Here is a 19,897-nt window from a genome sequence, read left to right as displayed (position 1 = left end):
ATACTCCAATTTCAAAACAATTTTTTCTCCCTGGTGTATATTGTATGTGCTATAGTCAGTGCTACAAAACCAGCCTCTTATATAACTGTACAGGAACTCCTGCTGTAGAAAGTAGGAAACTTATTAAAACTAAAATCCTTCATTTTATCTGAAACCACAGGGCACCTATCAGCTATAAATATCAGTAGGGAGAGCGTAGGGGTCAGGTACAAGCTCCCATTGTTCAGCTTTGCACAGCAGGAGAGCCAATGCTTTCATCTGTAGAGGAATCAGAGATAGCCTGCAGGTTATACTAGGTAAAGGACAGAAGTGATGTGCAGTGTTATACTGCCCATCCACTAGCAGACCATAGAAACCACAGCACGATTATGACCATGTAATCGAGCTGTCGTTTCTATGTCTGTGATGAGCCTGCACTGAACGAACAGTCGTTCAGTGCAGGCTCATCAATCATCTGCAAACATGCTGAACCCGACGTTATCGTCAGGTTGACCAGCATGTTTGCCCGATGATTGATGTCGGAAACGACCAGCGGGCGCACGCATTGTGGACGATTTGCAAGCGATTGCACGATAACAACGACGTTATCGTGCAATTGCCTGTCAAAATCACCTAGTGGATGGGCAGCATTAAGGTGCCCATCCACTAGACGATTAAGGGCCTGATTCAGAGCCGGACGCTCTGACCAGAGCGCTCGCTCTGAATCAGGGCCCTCCTCCATTAAAATGGAGCGTCCTCCTGGACGCTCGTATAGCTGTGGGTCACCACCCACAGCATATACGAGCGTCCAAAAAGATGGTCGCGATGGTCTTGACCCTCGCGACCATCGGACTTGCGACGGAGACCCTGCGGTAGGGTCTCCCTGCCACAAGCCCTGGAGTGATTTTGGCTCTATCAGTGATGTCAGTGGGGCCGGCTTCAGACGGTAGGCCCATGGGAACGCCTCCGTCTGGCAGGCACGCCCACCAAAGGGGGCATGCTGTCAATCAACATCGAGAGCACGGCCCCTTTGGTGCGAGACCCGGAGCGACAGCTTGGCTGTCACAGTCCGGGTCTCGCGCATGCGCACGACGGAGCTCCCTCCATCGTGCGCATGCGCAGTGGGGAACATCGACCCGCTTGCAAGCGTACTGCCGCTTGCGAGTGGGTCTGAATGACCCCCTAAGTTCATAAATAGTTTGCAAAAATGTCTAAAACGACCAGCAATGCGCGTGCCCGCCGGTCGTTTAGACATCTATCATCGTGCAAACATGCTGGTCAACTTGACGATAAAGTCAGGTTCAGCATGTTTGCAGATGATTGATGATCCTGCACTGAACGATTGCTCGTTCAGTGCAGGCTCATCACAGACTGACAAACAACTGCACGATTACAATGTCGTAATCGTGCAGTCGTTTTCATGTCTGCCAGTGGATGGGCACCTTTAGCCCCATCATAAGGTGAGTACACACTGGGCGATTAAAGTGGACGACTGAACGATATCGTTATCGTTCACTTTATCGTTAATTTTTTTACCAAATCGATGAATGATAACGACGAACGATGCACGTGCCCGCAGGTTGTTCATCTGGCAAACATGCAGGCCAACCTGACGATATTGTCAGGTTGCGGCATGTTGGGGAATGGGGGAGAGAGCCTGGCGCTGAACGATATCGTTAATGATATCGATCAGCGGGTGTGCTCGATGTCATGAACGATATTGAGCACACCCTGCCAGGGGCACACTAGACGATATCGCTCAGAGACCATATCGTCTAGTGTGTATGCTCCCATAGATAGGTCAGATTAGATGCGGTCTGTGAGTGTAAATTAGAGGTTACTCTTCAGCAAGCTGAACTTGTTCCAGTCTGCCCAGCAAGTCCTGGTCCTGTTTTTCCCTCGCTTCCTTCCCTCTTCTGTCCGCCATCTGCTTGGTCAGTGACTGGTAGAATTGCTCTTGTTTTAGTATTGCTGGAGGGGTCAGCGGCCTTTTCTGGAAAATGTAGGATTTCTGGAAATAAAGGTATATACACATTATAACGAGGACAGAAAGCAGCTGCTATAATAATACTATATGTAGATATAGAATTTCTTTGGTTCAGGTATACTGAGAAAAAAAAGAAAAGATATATAAGGGCAGATCTATACAGCACGATGGCGCGTGATGCTCTGCTTTGGAACGGCACATCGCGGCCAGTGACATTGCAGGTTTGTCCTCGGATCCCATAGAAATGCACAGCATTCAGAGTACTGTGTAGGGCGTATATATGTGCACAGTCGAAGATCGTGCCGATGTCAACCAGCCCAGATAATCTGGAGGTGTGGCCACTGGAGTGGGTGTGGTTGTGAATATCAGGGGGTGTGGTTATTAGTCTGCACTCTGATCATTTGTACATGACCCCCCCTCTCGGCCCCCTGCATGAGAATGTAGCCTAATGGAAATGGAAGGAGCCATATTTCAGACTGGATAACAGGATGGACATTACTAATTCCTAGTGCGTTAAGCAGCTGCAGCTTTGTAATGAAACCTGACAGGACAGAGAATTCCGTATCCTCACATAGAAGTCGGTGCTTCGGACGCTGCATTCGTTCCTGATGGCATCCGCCACGCCCCGATTGTATAATGCGTCTTTCTGTCTTTGCTCTCGGTTCGCCTGAGACGCCAACTGTGGGAAAAGAGAAATAAAGCTCATGGCGTGAGCTGTATCAATGTAGTTCTAGTATTAATGCTCATACCTCTCGCTGACAGCTGTAAGGGTAAAGCAACGACAGCAGGGGGCGCTATGAGACCTCCCCCAGACATGGAGGAGTTATGTGCCTGGAGAGGCGGCCTCACCTGTGGAATAAGCCTGTGAAACCTTTGTGCAGGTTCCTTTACTCCATAGGTATTAGGTTACAATTTTTTACGTATGTTTTTTTTTTTTTTTTTTTTTTTTTAAAAGCCAATTTAAATGTACTATACTATATACAGCATTGCAATGCCCAAGATCCTGCACCCCGTCATATCATCTTCTATAGCGCATGATTTATACACATAGGAGGCCATTTGTTCTCAGAGCATTCTTCTAACTTGTGCCAAATTCACATCACCATCAGGAGCCCTCCACTCTCTCTCTACACAGAAGCTGTCCTGGGAACGGGTGCCACCCTGACTTCTAAGAGCAAGGAGTATAAGCTATCTTATTACATAATATACATTGCTCGGAATTGTAAAAGGTACATACACACTGGGCGATTAATATGAGCGATTGAACGATTACTACATCGTAATCGTTCAATCGCTATTTAATCGTTCAGTAATCGTGCAGTATAATGTCGAAAACGACCAGCGATGCGCGCTCCCGCTGGTCGTTTTCTACACCAATCATCGGCCTGAACATGCCGGCCAACCTGCCGATAACGATAGGTTGGGCATGTTCGGGGATGAAGGAGGGTGCCTGCACTGATGGACGTGTCAAAAGTTGACACTGACATGTCGGCATTGCCAGAATATCGACAATGGGATTTCCCGTTTAATTTCACTCGAAGTCTAAACCTAACCCTAATTGATGCCTTAATGTCCATATGCAGACTATGGGGCGGGTACACTGCAGATCGCAATGCTGCGTACGCACACAGTTCAACTGCGATAGCAAGCCAATCCACTGCGATCACAATGCAAACCCATCACCACATAAGGACGCCCACTTTACCTTATGCACATCCGTAATGCTTAGCAGAATAGCGAAACCATCGGTACAATTGAGTATCATCGCAACAAAGCCCTGACCTTACTCAGCAATTGCTTACAGGCACGCACGCTATCAGGCCTCACACATGCGTATGGCTTTGCAGTGGATAACTTATGTACGTCCCTGAAATGGCGTGCGAATGCACTGGCATGCCTGCGTTCGGCCGACCACCCCTCACGTCACCACCCACAAACGGCACTTCCTGTCAATTACTCTGCGATGGGTATGTATGTGTGTGCATGTGTGTGTGTGTATAGTGTGTGATTGTATGTATGTGTGTGACTATGTATGTATATATACATGTGTGACTTTTTGTATGTGTATATGTGTGTGACTTTATGTATGTGTATGTGTGTGGCTGTATATATGTGTGTACAGGTGTGTGACTGTATATATATGTGTGTGCATGTGTGTGGATATATGTATAGGTGTGTGACTATGTGTACATGTGTGTGATTGTATGTATGTGTATGTGTGTGTGACTATGTGTACATGTGTGTGATTGTATGTATGTGTATATGTGTGTGACTATGTATGTATACATACGTGTGTGTGACTTTATGTATGTGTAAGTGTGTGGCTGTATATATGTGTGTGCATGTATGTGTATAGGTGTGTGACTGTATATATGTATAGGTGTGTGACTATGTATGTATACATACCTCCGTACCATCCCGATGTTGGTGGGACAGTCCTGCTTTACAGGTACTGGCCCACCCGTGGGCTGCAGTGTCCCGCGGGGAGGAAAGCTTGGGAGGGAACGCTCTGAAGCGATGTACATGTGCATGGCGTGACATGAAATAGGGACGTGATGTGTGACCTCGCCCTCTTCTCATGTACGCGTGAAAGGTATGTGCACAAGGGCCCGATTCCTGCATTCCAAATGTTGCTCTTTAGAGCCCTCCAGTCTCAAGTGCTCCTGGGCCTCCACTAAGCCATAATCCAGCTCTGCTTGCACACTTGTCCCAATTTCCCAACCTAACATTTTGGTCTGATTCCATAACTTAAAATGTCAGAAGGTGTGTCCTTAATAAACACCTATCTGATTTATGGAAGCACAGATCCTGACACCCTTCCGGTATCACACAGATTTCTGAGCAACAGTCACTTGAGTGCTTGTTTAGTCCTTACAGTCTTTGCTCATTCCTTCTGCTATACTGACAACCTGTCACTGACCAACCTGTCACTGACCAACCTGTCACTGACCAACCTGTCACTGACCAACCTGTCTAGGTTTGTGTGCTAGTGAAAAATATACAAATATTGAAGGTGCTAGATTGAAAACAGTCGTGTGTGCTTTGGGATGTAGTCATGTGACCCTCACAAACCCGACAGCGGAATATGATAGGTGTCGAAATACTGACGTCTATCATAATCCAGATGCCGGAACGCCGTGGACGACATCCCGATCGAAGGTAAGTTCGGGGAGTCCTTAGCGTTAGCCGTGGGGGGAAGGTTAGGATTAGGGAGTCTAGCGGGTTTAGGGTTAGGTTTGGGGGGGGGGGGGGGGGAGAAATTATGGTTAGGCACCCCAAGGGAGAGGTTAGGGCTAGGCACCCCCCTGGGTGGTTAGGTTTAGGGTGCGGTAAGGAGGGGTTAGGCACCCCCGAGGGTAGGTTAGGGTTGGGCACCACTAAGGGTTTGGACAGGGGAGGTTAGGGTACTTACCTGCCTCTGTCGGGATCTTGATCATGTTGGGCAGCCCCTATCGGGATTTGAACGTCGCCGGCATTTCAATCCCATTCCTAAATGGATATAAATCTCTACTACCGGACTGCAGCCCCAAATGTAATTGAGGAGCTGACCCTCAAATTCAGGCAATTTCAAAAAGGTAAACAAGAAGCGCTGTCCAGATAATATAGAAAATTATATCATATTTATTAAAAACTACAATTTAATAACATATCCTAAGTATAGATAAAATAATCATAAATCTGAACATTCAATGGAACATTGTATTCAAAGAATGCAGCGTCTTTGACTCATGCAGGGAACATTGGTTATTCTGTATCTCCTGGACCTGATACTATGCAGGAAACATTAGTTATTCTGTATCTCCTGGACCTGATACTATGCAGGAAACATTAGTTATTCTGTATCTCCTGGACCTGATACTATGCAGGGAACATTAGTTATTCTGTATCTCCTGGACCTGATACTATGCAGGAAACATTAGTTATTCTGTATCTCCTGGACCTGATACTATGCAGGGAACATTAGTTATTCTGTATCTCCTGGACCTGATACTATGCAGGGAACATTAGTTATTCTGTATCTCCTGGACCTGATACTATGCAGGGAACATTAGTTATTCTGTATCTCCTGGACCTGATACTATGCAGGGAACATTGGTTATTCTGTATCTCCTGGACCTGATACTATGCAGGGAACATTGGTTATTCTGTATCTCCTGGACCTGATACTATGCAGGGAACATTAGTTATTCTGTATCTCCTGGACCTGATACTATGCAGGGAACATTAGTTATTCTGTATCTCCTGGACCTGATGCTATGCAGGGAACATTAGTTATTCTGTATCTCCTGGACCTGATGCTATGCAGGGAACATTAGTTATTCTGTATCTCCTGGACCTGATGCTATGCAGGGAACATTGGTTATTCTGTATCTCCTGGACCTGATACTATGCAGGGAACATTGGTTATTCTGTATCTCCTGGACCTGATACTATGCAGGGAACATTGGTTATTCTGTATCTCCTGGACCTGATACTATGCAGGGAACATTAGTTATTCTGTATCTCCTGGACCTGATACTATGCAGGGAACATTAGTTATTCTGTATCTCCTGGACCTGATGCTATGCAGGGAACATTAGTTATTCTGTATCTCCTGGACCTGATGCTATGCAGGGAACATTAGTTATTCTGTATCTCCTGGACCTGATGCTATGCAGGGAACATTGGTTATTCTGTATCTCCTGGACCTGATGCTATGCAGGGAACATTAGTTATTCTGTATCTCCTGGACCTGATGCTATGCAGGGAACATTAGTTATTCTGTATCTCCTGGACCTGATGCTATGCAGGGAACATTAGTTATTCTGTATCTCCTGGACCTGATGCTATGCAGGGAACATTAGTTATTCTGTATCTCCTGGACCTGATGCTATGCAGGGAACATTAGTTATTCTGTATCTCCTGGACCTGATGCTATGCAGGGAACATTAGTTATTCTGTATCTCCTGGACCTGATGCTATGCAGGGAACATGGGTTATTCTGTATCTCCTGGACCTGATGCTATGCAGGGAACATGGGTTATTCTGTATCTCCTGGACCTGATGCTATGCAGGGAACATGGGTTATTCTGTATCTCCTGGACCTGATGCTATGCAGGGAACATTGGTTATTCTGTATCTCCTGGACCTGATGCTATGCAGGGAACATTGGTTATTCTGTATCTCCTGGACCTGATGCTATGCAGGGAACATTAGTTATTCTGTATCTCCTGGACCTGATGCTATGCAGGGAACATTAGTTATTCTGTATCTCCTGGACCTGATGCTATGCAGGGAACATTAGTTATTCTGTATCTCCTGGACCTGATACTATGCAGGGAACATTAGTTATTCTGTATCTCCTGGACCTGATACTATGCGGGGAACATTAGTTATTCTGTATCTCCTGGACCTGATACTATGCAGGGAACATTAGTTATTCTGTATCTCCTGGACCTGATACTATGCAGGGAACATTAGTTATTCTGTATCTCCTGGACCTGATACTATGCGGGGAACATTAGTTATTCTGTATCTCCTGGACCTGATGCTATGCAGGGAACATTAGTTATTCTGTATCTCCTGGACCTGATGCTATGCAGGGAACATTAGTTATTCTGTATCTCCTGGACCTGATGCTATGCGGGGAACATTAGTTATTCTGTATCTCCTGGACCTGATACTATGCGGGGAACATTAGTTATTCTGTATCTCCTGGACCTGATGCTATGCAGGGAACATTAGTTATTCTGTATCTCCTGGACCTGATGCTATGCAGGGAACATTAGTTATTCTGTATCTCCTGGACCTGATGCTATGCAGGGAACATTGGTTATTCTGTATCTCCTGGACCTGATACTATGCAGGGAACATTAGTTATTCTGTATCTCCTGGACCTGATACTATGCAGGGAACATTAGTTATTCTGTATCTCCTGGACCTGATGCTATGCAGGGAACATTAGTTATTCTGTATCTCCTGGACCTGATGCTATGCAGGGAACATTAGTTATTCTGTATCTCCTGGACCTGATACTATGCAGGGAACATTTGTTATTCTGTATCTCCTGGACCTGATACTATACAGGGAACATTTGTTATTCTGTATCTCCTGGACCTCATACTATGCAGGGAACATGAGTTATTCTGTATCTCCTGGACCTGATACTATGCAGGGAACATTAGTTATTCTGTATCTCCTGGACCTGATACTATGCAGGGAACATGTGTTATTCTGTATCTCCTGGACCTGATACTATGCAGGGAACATTTGTTATTCTGTATCTCCTGGACCTGATACTATGCAGGGAACATGTGTTATTCTGTATCTCCTGGACCTGATACTATGCAGGGAACATTTGTTATTCTGTATCTCCTGGACCTCATACTATGCAGGGACCATTAGTTATTCTGTATCTCCTGGACCTCATACTATGCAGGGAACATTAGTTATTCTGTATCTCCTGGACCTCATACTATGCAGGGAACATTAGTTATTCTGTATCTCCTGGATCTCATACTATGCAGGGAACATGTGTTATTCTGTATCTCCTGGACCTGATGCTATGCAGGGAACATTAGTTATTCTGTATCTCCTGGACCTGATACTATGCAGGGAGCATTGGTTATTCTGTATCTCCTGGACCTGATGCTATGCAGGCAGTGAAGCCAGAGTGTGGATTTTCCGGTGTTCAAACTTAGCAGTAAACACTAATCGTCTAAACTCTATATAGCAGGATCCAGATAGAGACAAGAATATATAGGAAAAAATAGTCCTTTTTAAGTTCACTCCCATATAAAGTATAATCACTGTCCAATCTTTTATATAAAAATGTAGTCAGGGAGCGTTATATAACTGTGCAATTATTGGTGTCAGCCCATTCACTATATGCGATCAAACATGTAACTTGAAAGAATCCTACCAAATCGCCCATATATTACCTTTCCACTCCTCGGTGTCCGAGAGAGGGTTTCCGTGAGCAATGCCGCTTATCCGTGTGTGTGAACAGTGATTATCAGGCGAGGGTACTTTCACTACCCCAGTATTTGTAAAGGAGGATCCTTCCAGGGATCACTAGTTGTTTGAGCCGCTATCCTGACTCACGTCAGCCGCTGTCACGGGTCTCTTACACAGCAGCTGTCCCGGCAGCTGTATTTTTTTTTTTATAAATTTGATATTTTCTATATTCTCTTGACAGCGCTACTTTTTTACCTTTTTGAAAATGTGTGCTAGTGGTCTGGACTGCTCATGCTGCCTGCCCGGACCCCTGGCCTCTCCCCGAGTACGTCCTGTGCTCTAATCCCATAGCTGTCCTATCCTGACAAGGCTGTGATGTTGCCTTGTGCTGTCCCTTGCCTCGTGAGGGTTACCTGGGAGCTGTGACCTGTATGTGCCCAGCAGCCAAGCTCAATCTATGCTTGGGGGCCACCATGGATGACCACAGAGGGGTAAACTACTTACAGCAAATTTGGTCTACACCCAGGAACGTTGTACAAAAAGGGGCATCACCCCTGCCTTACAGCCAAGCCCAGGGTCTGCGTTGTCAGGCAACCGATTTTCTGGAGCTGGCAGAGGGGTTCAGACGGCTGGGCTGATTAAGCTTCTGCTTACACAGACTGACCGAGAACAGCGACCATCGCGACTGACTATGGACGCTGCACTCGGATGGCAGATACATGCAGGAGACGTCCATTTCCTACAGACACCTGCTGCATTTGCATTTTATTTGGATGGTATTGCACAACCGATTCCGTATCCACATTGGAATGAGGCCCTGTGTAGGCAGAATTAACACAATGTAGCCTCCTTCATGTGCCCTGATATACACTTACATCTGTCCTATATAATACCTGATACTTCTGTATGGCCTCCTGGTATTTCCGATGCTGGTACTGCTGCAGTATCCACTCCTCCTTCATGTGCCCTGATATACACTTACATCTGTCCTATATAATACCTGATACTTCTGTATGGCCTCCTGGTCTCTCCGATTCTGGTACTGCTGCAATATCCGCTCCTCCTCCGTCATGTGCCCTGATATACACTTACATCTGTCCTATATAATACCTGATACTTCTGTATGGCCTCCTGGTCTCTCCGATTCTGGTACTGCTGCAATATCCGCTCCTCCTCCTTCATGTGCCCTGATATACACTTACATCTGTCCTATATAATACCTGATACTTCTGTATGGGCTCCTGGTCTCTCGTGTGATGGTACTGCTGCAATATCCGCTCCTCCTCCGTCATGTGCCCTGATATACACTTACATCTGTCCTATATAATACCTGATACTTCTGTATGGCCTCCTGGTCTCTCCGATTCTGGTACTGCTGCAATATCCGCTCCTCCTCCTTCATGTGCCCTGATATACACTTACATCTGTCCTATATAATACCTGATACTTCTGTATGGGCTCCTGGTCTCTCGTGTGATGGTACTGCTGCAATATCCGCTCCTCCTCCTTCATGTGCCTTGATATACACTTACATCTGTGCTATATAATACCTGATACTTCTGTATGGTCTCCTGGTCTCTCAGATGCTGGTACTGCTGCAATATCTGCTCCTCCTCCTTCATGTGCCCTGATATACACTTACATCTGTCCTATAGAATACCTGATACTTCTGTATGGCCTCCTGGTCTTTCCGATGCTGGTACTGCTGCTGTATCCGCTCCTCCTCCTTCATGTGCCCTGATATACACTTACATCTGTCCTATATAATATCTGATACTTCTGTATGGCCTCCTGGTCTTTCCGATGCTGGTACTGCTGCTGTATCCGCTCCTCCTCCTCCTTCATGTGCCCTGATATACACTTACATCTGTCCTATATAATACCTGATACTTCTGTATGGCCTCCTGGTCTCTCCGATGCTGGTACTGCTGCTGTATCCGCTCCTCCTCCTCCTTCATGTGCCCTGATATACACTTACATCTGTCCTATATAATACCTGATACTTCTGTATGGCCTCCTGGTCTCTCCGGTGTTGGTACTGCTGCAATATCCGCTCCTCCTCCTTCTCCTTCAGTTTCCTCTCTTCTGTGAAATACACTGGGATGTTCTTCTGGGCACGTTGCAGGCACAAGTAGCACAATTCCTAATGTAACACACAGATGTTACAACGTCTCACTGATGTTACAATGTCTCACTAATGTTACAATGTCTCACTGATGTTACAATGTCTCACTGATGTTACAATGTCTCACTGATGTTACAATGTCTCACTGATGTTACAATGTTGCAATGTCTCACTGATGTTACAATGTGACAATGTTTCACTGATGATACAATGCCTCACTGATGATACAATGTTACAATATCTCACTGATGTTACAACGTCTCACCGATGATACAATGTGACAATGTCTCACCGATGATACAATGTGACAATGTCTCACTGATGATACAATGTTACAACGTATCACTGATGATACAATGTTAAAATGTCTCACTGATTATACAATGTCTCACTGATGATGCAATGTTACAATGTCTCACTGATGTTACAATGTCTCACTGATGTTACAATGTGACAATGTCTCACTGATGATACAATGTCTCACTGATGATACAATGTCTCACTGATGATACAATGTTACAGTGTCTCACTGATGTTACAATGTCCCACTGATGTTACAATGTCTCACTGATGATACAATGTCTCACTGATGTTACAATGTTGCAATGTCTCACTGATGTTACAATGTGACAATGTCTCACTGATGATACAATGTCTCACTGATGATACAATGTTACAATGTCTCACTGATGTTACAATGTCTCACTGATGTTACAATGTGACAATGTCTCACTGATGATACAATGTCTCACTGATGATACAATGTTACAGTGTCCCACTGATGTTACAATGTCTCACTGATGATACAATGTCTCACTGATGTTACAATGTCTCACTGATGTTACAATGTGACAATGTCTCACTGATGATACAATGTCTCACTGATGATACAATGTTACAATGTCTCACTGATGTTACAATGTCTCACTGATGTTACAATGTGACAATGTCTCACTGATGATACAATGTCTCACTGATGATACAATGTTACAGTGTCTCACTGATGTTACAATGTCCCACTGATGTTACAATGTCTCACTGATGTTACAATGTTGCAATGTCTCACTGATGTTACAATGTGACAATGTCTCACTGATGATACAATGTCTCACTGATGATACAATGTTACAATGTCTCACTGATGTTACAATGTCTCACTGATGATACAATGTTACAACGTATCACTGGTGATACAATGTTACAACGTATCACTGATGTTACAATGTGACAATGTCTCACTGATGATACAATGCCTCACTGATGATACAATGTGACAATGTCTCACCGATGATACAATGTGACAATATCTCACTGATGATACAATGTTACAACGTATCACTGATGATACAATGTGACAATGTCTCACTGATTATACAATGTCTCACTGATGATGCAATGTTACAATGTCTCACTGATGTTACAATGTCTCACTGATGTTACAATGTGACAATGTCTCACTGATGATAAAATGTCTCACTGATGATACAATGTTACAGTGTCTCACTGATGTTACAACGTCTCACTGATGTTACAATGTTCCACTGATGTTACAACGTCTCACTGATGTTACAATGTCTCACCGATGTTACAATGTTGCAATGTCTCACTGATGTTACAATGTCTCACCGATGTTACAATGTTGCAATGTCTCACTGATGTTACAATGTGACAATGTTTCACTGATGATACAATGCCTCACTGATGATACAATGTTACAATATCTCACTGATGTTACAACGTCTCACCGATGATACAATGTGACAATGTCTCACTGATGATACAATGTTACAACGTATCACTGATGATACAATGATACAACGTATCACTGATGATACAATGTTACAATGTCTCAATGATGATACAATGTTACACTGATGATACAATGTCTCACTGATGATACAATGGTCTCACTGATGATACAATGTCACACTGTCTCACTGATGATACAATGTCTCACTGATGATACAATGTTACAATGTCTCTCTGATGATACAGGATGACTATAATAATGTGTAAGGATGACAGCAGTCTATGTACCTGCCCTGCGCGGCAGTGGTCCAGGCACGTCGGTGGCATTCTTAGCAGGGCATTCGCTTGGTTGACTTCAGGATCAGCTCTTGGGATGTTCGTAGAAAGGGATGATCCCATTCTGAAAATGGAAGACATAAAAATAAAGTCACGTCCCATTTGGTGCAGCCCATTTGGCTTCTGGAGTATGGGAGTTAGTGATTTCTGTGCGCCAAGCCCCAGCCTTCAGCGGTACCAGTCTAACATATGTCTTGTAGAACGCTACTTATATCAAACAAGTGTAACTTCTGAGAGATACTGCTCTCAATAGTGGTCAATAAAACAAGGCAGTGTGAACCAAGATGGTTAGGGGACCTTATAATAAGCTAGAATGGTGGAGGACAGAGGAGGCCTTAGGGGGATGAAAGACAACTTTTGTACGGTTAACTAGCCTTATGCTGGCCACACACACTCCAATACTGCAGCTGGTAGGTAACCCATCAGAATAGCTCATTAGCGGCTGGGCCATATTCAATTAGCGGCAGCGAAAATGGACGTTTTTCGCAAAAAAAAAGGGCAACATTTTCAGCAAAAAAAACTGCGAAAACGGCAACAGGTGAAAATGGAGAAAAAAAAAACTGGAGAAAAATTTTCTCCATCCCAGACCAGGAGAGAAAAAAAAGCAAAATCCCTATTTTTGTCAAAAAATATGGGGATTTCTTTCAGAACCCTTTGGACATCCCCCTAATAATAAATTACCCCAAACATTTTTCGGAAGTTGCGTACTTTGCCGAAAAGTGCAGTTTTTGGGTGAAAAAATAAATAAATCGTTGAAAATGATAGAAAGCTATTTTTTTTCAAGGAAATTACTGTCCCACGTAAATTGGGGGTACGTTAAAATGGTTGCAAGTACTGTATATTTTCGTGTTGTAAATATGCAATTTTAAAACCGTTAAAACGCCTGCTGCGACTGTGTGCGATGTTTTAAACACTTGACGCATCCATACTGCCCCCCCCAAAAAAATCAGACCCAATACGTTAAAACCATTTAAGGTTTTTGTTTTCACCCAAAAATTGCACAAAAATTTGGCGAAAAAAATGGCCATTTTCGCCGCTAATTGAACACGGCAATAGTTGGAACATGTCAGCAGATAACAATATTGTTCTGTGTGTGGTCTTCAACAGACACACAAACAGATCCTAGTCATGTTGGGAGCAACATAGCTGCCTGGCTCAAGGGACTGTACCACATTCTGATCGCCTGTGTGTGAGGCCAAGTTAGACAGTGATCCTGCCATACCGCGCTGTGGTCTGCATTAAGTGAGAAGACGATGGACTTGTGACCGTTCTATGGGAACAGCATGTCTCTCGTCAGTTAGGCAAAGCCAGGCCCGGCCACTTCATTGCCAGTCTCAGGAGGAGAGGAGAAAATGAGAGTACATGGTAGCTACTTGGTAAGGACCTCTGTCTCGCCCAACAATTGTTAAAAAGGTTGGTGTCACAGCACCCATCATTTTTCTTAACAGTTTGACCACTAGAGGCACTATTCTGTTTTAGTTAGGCTCCCACACATCTTAATGAATGCAAAACTGCAAAGGTTTATAGGAAAAAAACATCCAATGTGTCTATAAAATTTTTATAAAGAAAATAAACGGTATATTGTATACTGTAATCTACCTTAAAATTGCAAAAAAAATACCAAATTATCAGTATGATTAATCATATAACTTTGTAACGCATTGGGGAGCAACAAATGTGAATAAATCTATAATTATTGTATCAAGCAGATAAGAATCACTGGTTATATGTGAGGTTTAAGGTATGTATGGATGGCAATTATTCTTTTAAGTGCATACAGAGCTGGGAGCACGGCATGTAACCGCACAGAGCTGGGAGCACGGCATGTAACCGCACAGAGCTGAGAGCACGGCATGTAACCACACAGAGTTGGGAGCACGGCATGTAACCGCACAGAGCTGAGAGCACGGCATGTAACCACACAGAGTTGGGAGCACGGCATGTAAGCGCACAGAGCTGGGAGCACGGCATGTAAGTGCACAGAGCTGGGAGAATGGAATGTAACCCCACACAGAGTTGGGAGCACGGCATGTAACCACACAGCTTTGGGAGCACGGCATGTAAGCGCACAGAGCTGGGAGCACGGCATGTAAGCGCACAGAGCTGGGAGCACGGCATGTAAGCGCTCAGAGCTGGGAGAATGGAATGTAACCCCACACAGAGCTGGGAGCACGGCATGTAACCCCACACAGAGCTGGGAGCACGGCATGTAACCCCACACAGAGCTGGGAGCACGGCATGTAACCCCACACAGAGCTGGGAGCACGGCATGTAACCCCACACAGAGCTGGGAGCACGGCATGTAACCACACAGAGCTAAGAGCATGGCATGTAACCACACAGAGCGCAGAGCACGGCATGTAACCACACAGAGCGCAGAGCACGGCATGTAACCGCACAGAGCGCAGAGCACGGCATGTAACCGCACAGAGCGCAGAGCACGGCATGTAACCGCACAGAGCGCAGAGCACGGCATGTAACCGCACAGAGCTAAGAGCACGGCATGTAACCGCACAGAGCTGGCAGCACGGCATGTAACCACACAGAGCGTAGAGCACGGCATGTAACCACACAGAGCGCAGAGCACGGCATGTAACCACACAGAGCGCAGAGCACAGCATGTAACCAGAGTGCAGAGCATGGCATGTAACCACAAAAATCGCAGAGCACGGCATGTAACCATACACAGCGCATAGCACTGCATGTAACCAATCAGAGCACAGAGCACGGCATGAAACCATACAGAGCGCATAGCACTGCATGTAACCAATCAGAGCGCAGAGCGCGGCATGTAACCATACAGAGCTCGGTTTCCATTTCAAAGTGTGAGGAAAGTCTGACACCAAAACCTCCTGTAACATTAAATCCCCCCTACCCTGCTTGCCTTCTCTGTATATACCATTCAACGTCTGGCTGACACTTGATACTTTTGTATAAAATTAAGATAGTGAAACATTTAAACCATTAAGGGAACATTTGTCATTGTTGTTGTTTTGTATTAATTATTTATGAGCCTCACAAGACTGAATATATGAACCAGCTCCTTGTATAGAGCAAAGGTCTGTGCCCTGGATTTCCCACGGAGGAACATAAAGAACAGATGTCCCTGTTTCATAATCAAAATAAACTTAATAAACTGGAATATTATGAGATTATGTAGAGGGTGATTTATATGATTTTACAACACCTCTATGTACTCAGTAACCAATTAGAAGTGAGGCCCATGTGGGTCATTTACAAACTAAATAAATAAGAGCCGGCACTAATGGTAATTATACACAAGACAAGTCTGCTAAGTGTCCCCCATATCAGGGACCACTGCTCCTGCCTGGCCTTTGCCACTACCCTACTAAAAGGATGATGCTCCTACATATGTGGATTGGTTGGCACTCTCGAAAATGCGAATGATGGAAATGGTAAAAATATAATTACAATGACTACTTCTACTTTACCACCATCCCCCTAATGCTTTACTCCTAAAATACACTCTGTATTGTTATTGTTGCCGGCTTATTGCAACATGTTTTCTTTTTGTTCCAAAATCTAACATTTCTAACCCTAGTCCAGAAATCCTGCATTTGCCCCTGGAGTGGAGACTGGAAACGGTACTGCATCTGGCCTGCAGCCACCACATCCTGCTAGGAGGGTACTGCATCTGGCCTGCAGCCACCACATCCTGCTAGGAGGGTAGTGCATCTGGCCTGCAGCCACCACATCCTGCTAGGAGGGGAGTGCATCTGGCCTGCAGCCACCACATCCTGCTAGGAGGGGAGTGCATCTGGCCTGCAGCCACCACATCCTGCTAGGAGGGGAGTGCATCTGGCCTGCAGCCACCACATCCTGCTAGGAGGGGAGTGCATCTGGCCTGCAGCCTCTATATCCTGCTAGGAGGGGAGTGCATCTGGCCTGCAGCCTCCACATTCTGCTAGGAGGGGGAGTGCATCTGGCCTGAAGCTTCCACATCCTGCTAGGAGGGGAGTGCATCTGGCCTGCAGCCTCCACATCCTACTAGGAGGGGAGTGCATCTGGCCTGCAGCCACCACATCCTGCTAGGAGGGGGAGTGCATCTGGCCTGCAGCCACCACATCCTGCTAGGAGGGGAGTGCATCTGGCCTGCAGCCACCACATCCTGCTAGGAGGGGAGTGCATCTGGTCTGCAGCCACCACATCCTGCTAGGAGGGGAGTGCATCTGGCCAGCAGCCACCACATCCTGCTAGGAGGGGAGTGCATCTGGTCTGCAGCCACCACATCCTGCTAGGAGGGGAGTGCATCTCTCCTGCAGCCACCACATCCTGCTAGGAGGGGAGTGCATCTGGCCTGCAGCCACCACATCCTGCTAGGAGGGGTGTGCATCTGGCCTGCAGCCACCACATCCTGCTAGGAGGGGAGTGCATCTGGCCTGCAGCTACCACATCCTGCTAGGAGGGGAGTGCATCTGGTCTGCAGCCACCACATCCTGCTAGGAGGGGAGTGCATCTGGCCTGCAGCCACCACATCCTGCTAGGAGGGGAGTGCATCTGGTCTGCAGCCACCACATCCTGCTAGGAGGGGAGTGCATCTGGCCTACAGCCACCACATCCTGCTAGGAGGGGAGTGCATCTGGTCTGCAGCCACCACATCCTGCTAGGAGGGGAGTGCATCTCACCTGCAGCCACCACATCCTGCTAGGAGGGGAGTGCATCTGGCCTGCAGCCACCACATCCTGCTAGGAGGGGAGTGCATCTGGCCTGCAGCCACCACATCCTGCTAGGAGGGTACTGCATCTGGCCTGCAGCCACCACATCCTGCTAGGAGGGGGAGTGCATCTGGCCTGCAGCTACGACATCCTGCTAGGAGGGGAATGCATCTGGCCTGCAGCCACCACATCCTGCTAGGAGGGGAGTGCATCTGGCCTGCAGCCTCTATATCCTGCTAGGAGGGGAGTGCATCTGGCCTGCAGCCTCCACATTCTGCTAGGAGGGGGAGTGCATCTGGCCTGAAGCTTCCACATCCTGCTAGGAGGGGAGTGCATCTGGCCTGCAGCCTCCACATCCTGCTAGGAGGGGAGTGCATCTGGCCTGCAGCCACCACATCCTGCTAGGAGGGGGAGTGCATCTGGCCTGCAGCCACCACATCCTGCTAGGAGGGGAGTGCATCTGGCCTGCAGCCTCCACATCCTGCTAGGAGGGGAGTGCATTTGGCCTGCAGCCACCACATCCTGCTAGGAGGGTACTGCATCTGGCCTGCAGCCACCACATCCTGCTAGGAGGGGGAGTGCATCTGGCCTGCAGCTACGACATCCTGCTAGGAGGGGAATGCATCTGGCCTGCAGCCTCCACATCCTGCTAGGAGGAGTTGAGAGTTATTATTCTCATTGTACAAATGTGAAGTGTGTGAGAGGCTTGGAAGGGGGTATTGGGGGAGGAGAGGGCGGCAGCCCAAAGCTTTGCCTAGTGGACTGAGAAACCTTACACCGGCCCTGGATAGGAAGGATTCCCCCCCCCAAAGTGGATTTCACCATGAATATGTATAATTCTCTTGGTATGTACATTACATATATATCTGAAATCTATTTATTTCTATCTTTATTGGATATAACCTTTTTGTATGTAAAAGTGTTCTCTCCTTTTTTTTTTAAGTGAAAGGGGGAACTTAATGTACCACATTGATAGTGCAGTTTGCCAAGAGCCAATGAAATATTTGGGGCACACTTCCGATACCACATAACACAGGGAGCCCTCTGACCTTTCAGGAGCGGTTTTTGGCTTAGTAAGTTTCTCCAGATCTTCACTTAGGCTGATCCCGGTCACTCGCGCCGGCACAATACACCGTCTATTCAGCAAACGCTTAGGCGGCGAATATTCTGCAACATGAAATGATATATAAAATTAGAAAATGCCCTCCATTACTAATAACACAGATAGGACACATGGTGTATGGGAGAACAGTCACAAAATGTATTTAGTGCAGTGACGTAATGGATTTTTCGCCCATTATTCATTAAGGTATGGAAAACCGCTGGAGTCATCCTGAGAAGGTCAGAAAAAATGTGGATGTTACAAGAAAACCATTTTGATTTTCCTTATACAGTACAATGCCCACAATAGGAGACCGTCAGTAGCGTCATCTAGTTGTGGAACACTTCTAATTTCATAGGGCAATAAATGGATGCAAAACATTTTCTGTGAGGGTTATGTGTGTGTTCATTTATTATTTATCCCGAACTATCCCTCTCACCTTGGAAATGTTTTTTTCTTTTTCCCAGACACTATAAACCATAAGCCAGGCCTGGCCAACCTGTGGCTCTCCAGCTGTTGTGAAACTACAAGTCCCAGAATGTCCTGCAACAGTTTTAGCATTCCCTAATAGCAAAACTGTCGCAGGGCATGCTGGGACTTGTAGTTTCAGAACAGCTGGAGAGCCACAGGTTGGCCAGGCCTGCCATAAGCCATTTTCGAAAAAGGGAAACTCCTAAGACCAGCTAAGTCTGTATTGTTTCACATCACCTTTTATGTTTGTTTATTATTCATGTATTTTTTCACATATTTTTTAACCTCTCATTCCACACTTAATGATTACTCACACACAGCTATACTTTACACTGCACTGTCACTCTTTTTCCATTTTCGTGTGATGCCCTGGGGGGGTCCTGGGCTGGACGTTTTTTGGGGTGCACTGCGCCCCGGACGTGAACCCCTTAGTGTTAGGGACTGCTGGTAACAGAGAAGCCGTGACGTGGCCCAGCAGCCTCCCATGTATTTGCAAATGCATGCAACTAATATCTCTGAATTTCTATGACCATATA

At 45.9% G+C, this 19,897-nt stretch overlaps 1 protein-coding gene across 2 annotated transcripts in view; it reads right to left on the bottom strand.

Annotated features, from left to right (window-relative positions):
- The window catches only part of CCDC81 (coiled-coil domain containing 81), a 58,027-nt gene that overhangs the window by 16,731 nt on the left and 21,399 nt on the right, over window positions 1–19,897 (bottom strand). For both annotated transcript variants that reach the window (XM_088449038.1, XM_088449037.1), the window contains exons 8-12: window positions 18,838–18,955; window positions 13,065–13,176; window positions 10,899–11,045; window positions 2,538–2,645; window positions 1,821–1,990 (exon numbers count right to left, since the gene is read on the bottom strand). In XM_088449038.1, coding sequence (XP_088305164.1) covers window positions 1,821–1,990; window positions 2,538–2,645; window positions 10,899–11,045; window positions 13,065–13,176; window positions 18,838–18,955 — 655 coding nt within the window. The remainder of the gene's footprint in view (window positions 1–1,820; window positions 1,991–2,537; window positions 2,646–10,898; window positions 11,046–13,064; window positions 13,177–18,837; window positions 18,956–19,897) is intronic.

The sequence above is a fragment of the Taudactylus pleione genome, unplaced genomic scaffold, assembly GCF_031769625.1.
Source record: "Taudactylus pleione unplaced genomic scaffold, aTauple2 ptg000478l, whole genome shotgun sequence".
Taxonomy (NCBI): domain Eukaryota; kingdom Metazoa; phylum Chordata; class Amphibia; order Anura; family Myobatrachidae; genus Taudactylus; species Taudactylus pleione.
Note: the sequence above shows the minus strand (reverse complement) of the source record. Positions and strands in the feature narration are given on the sequence as shown.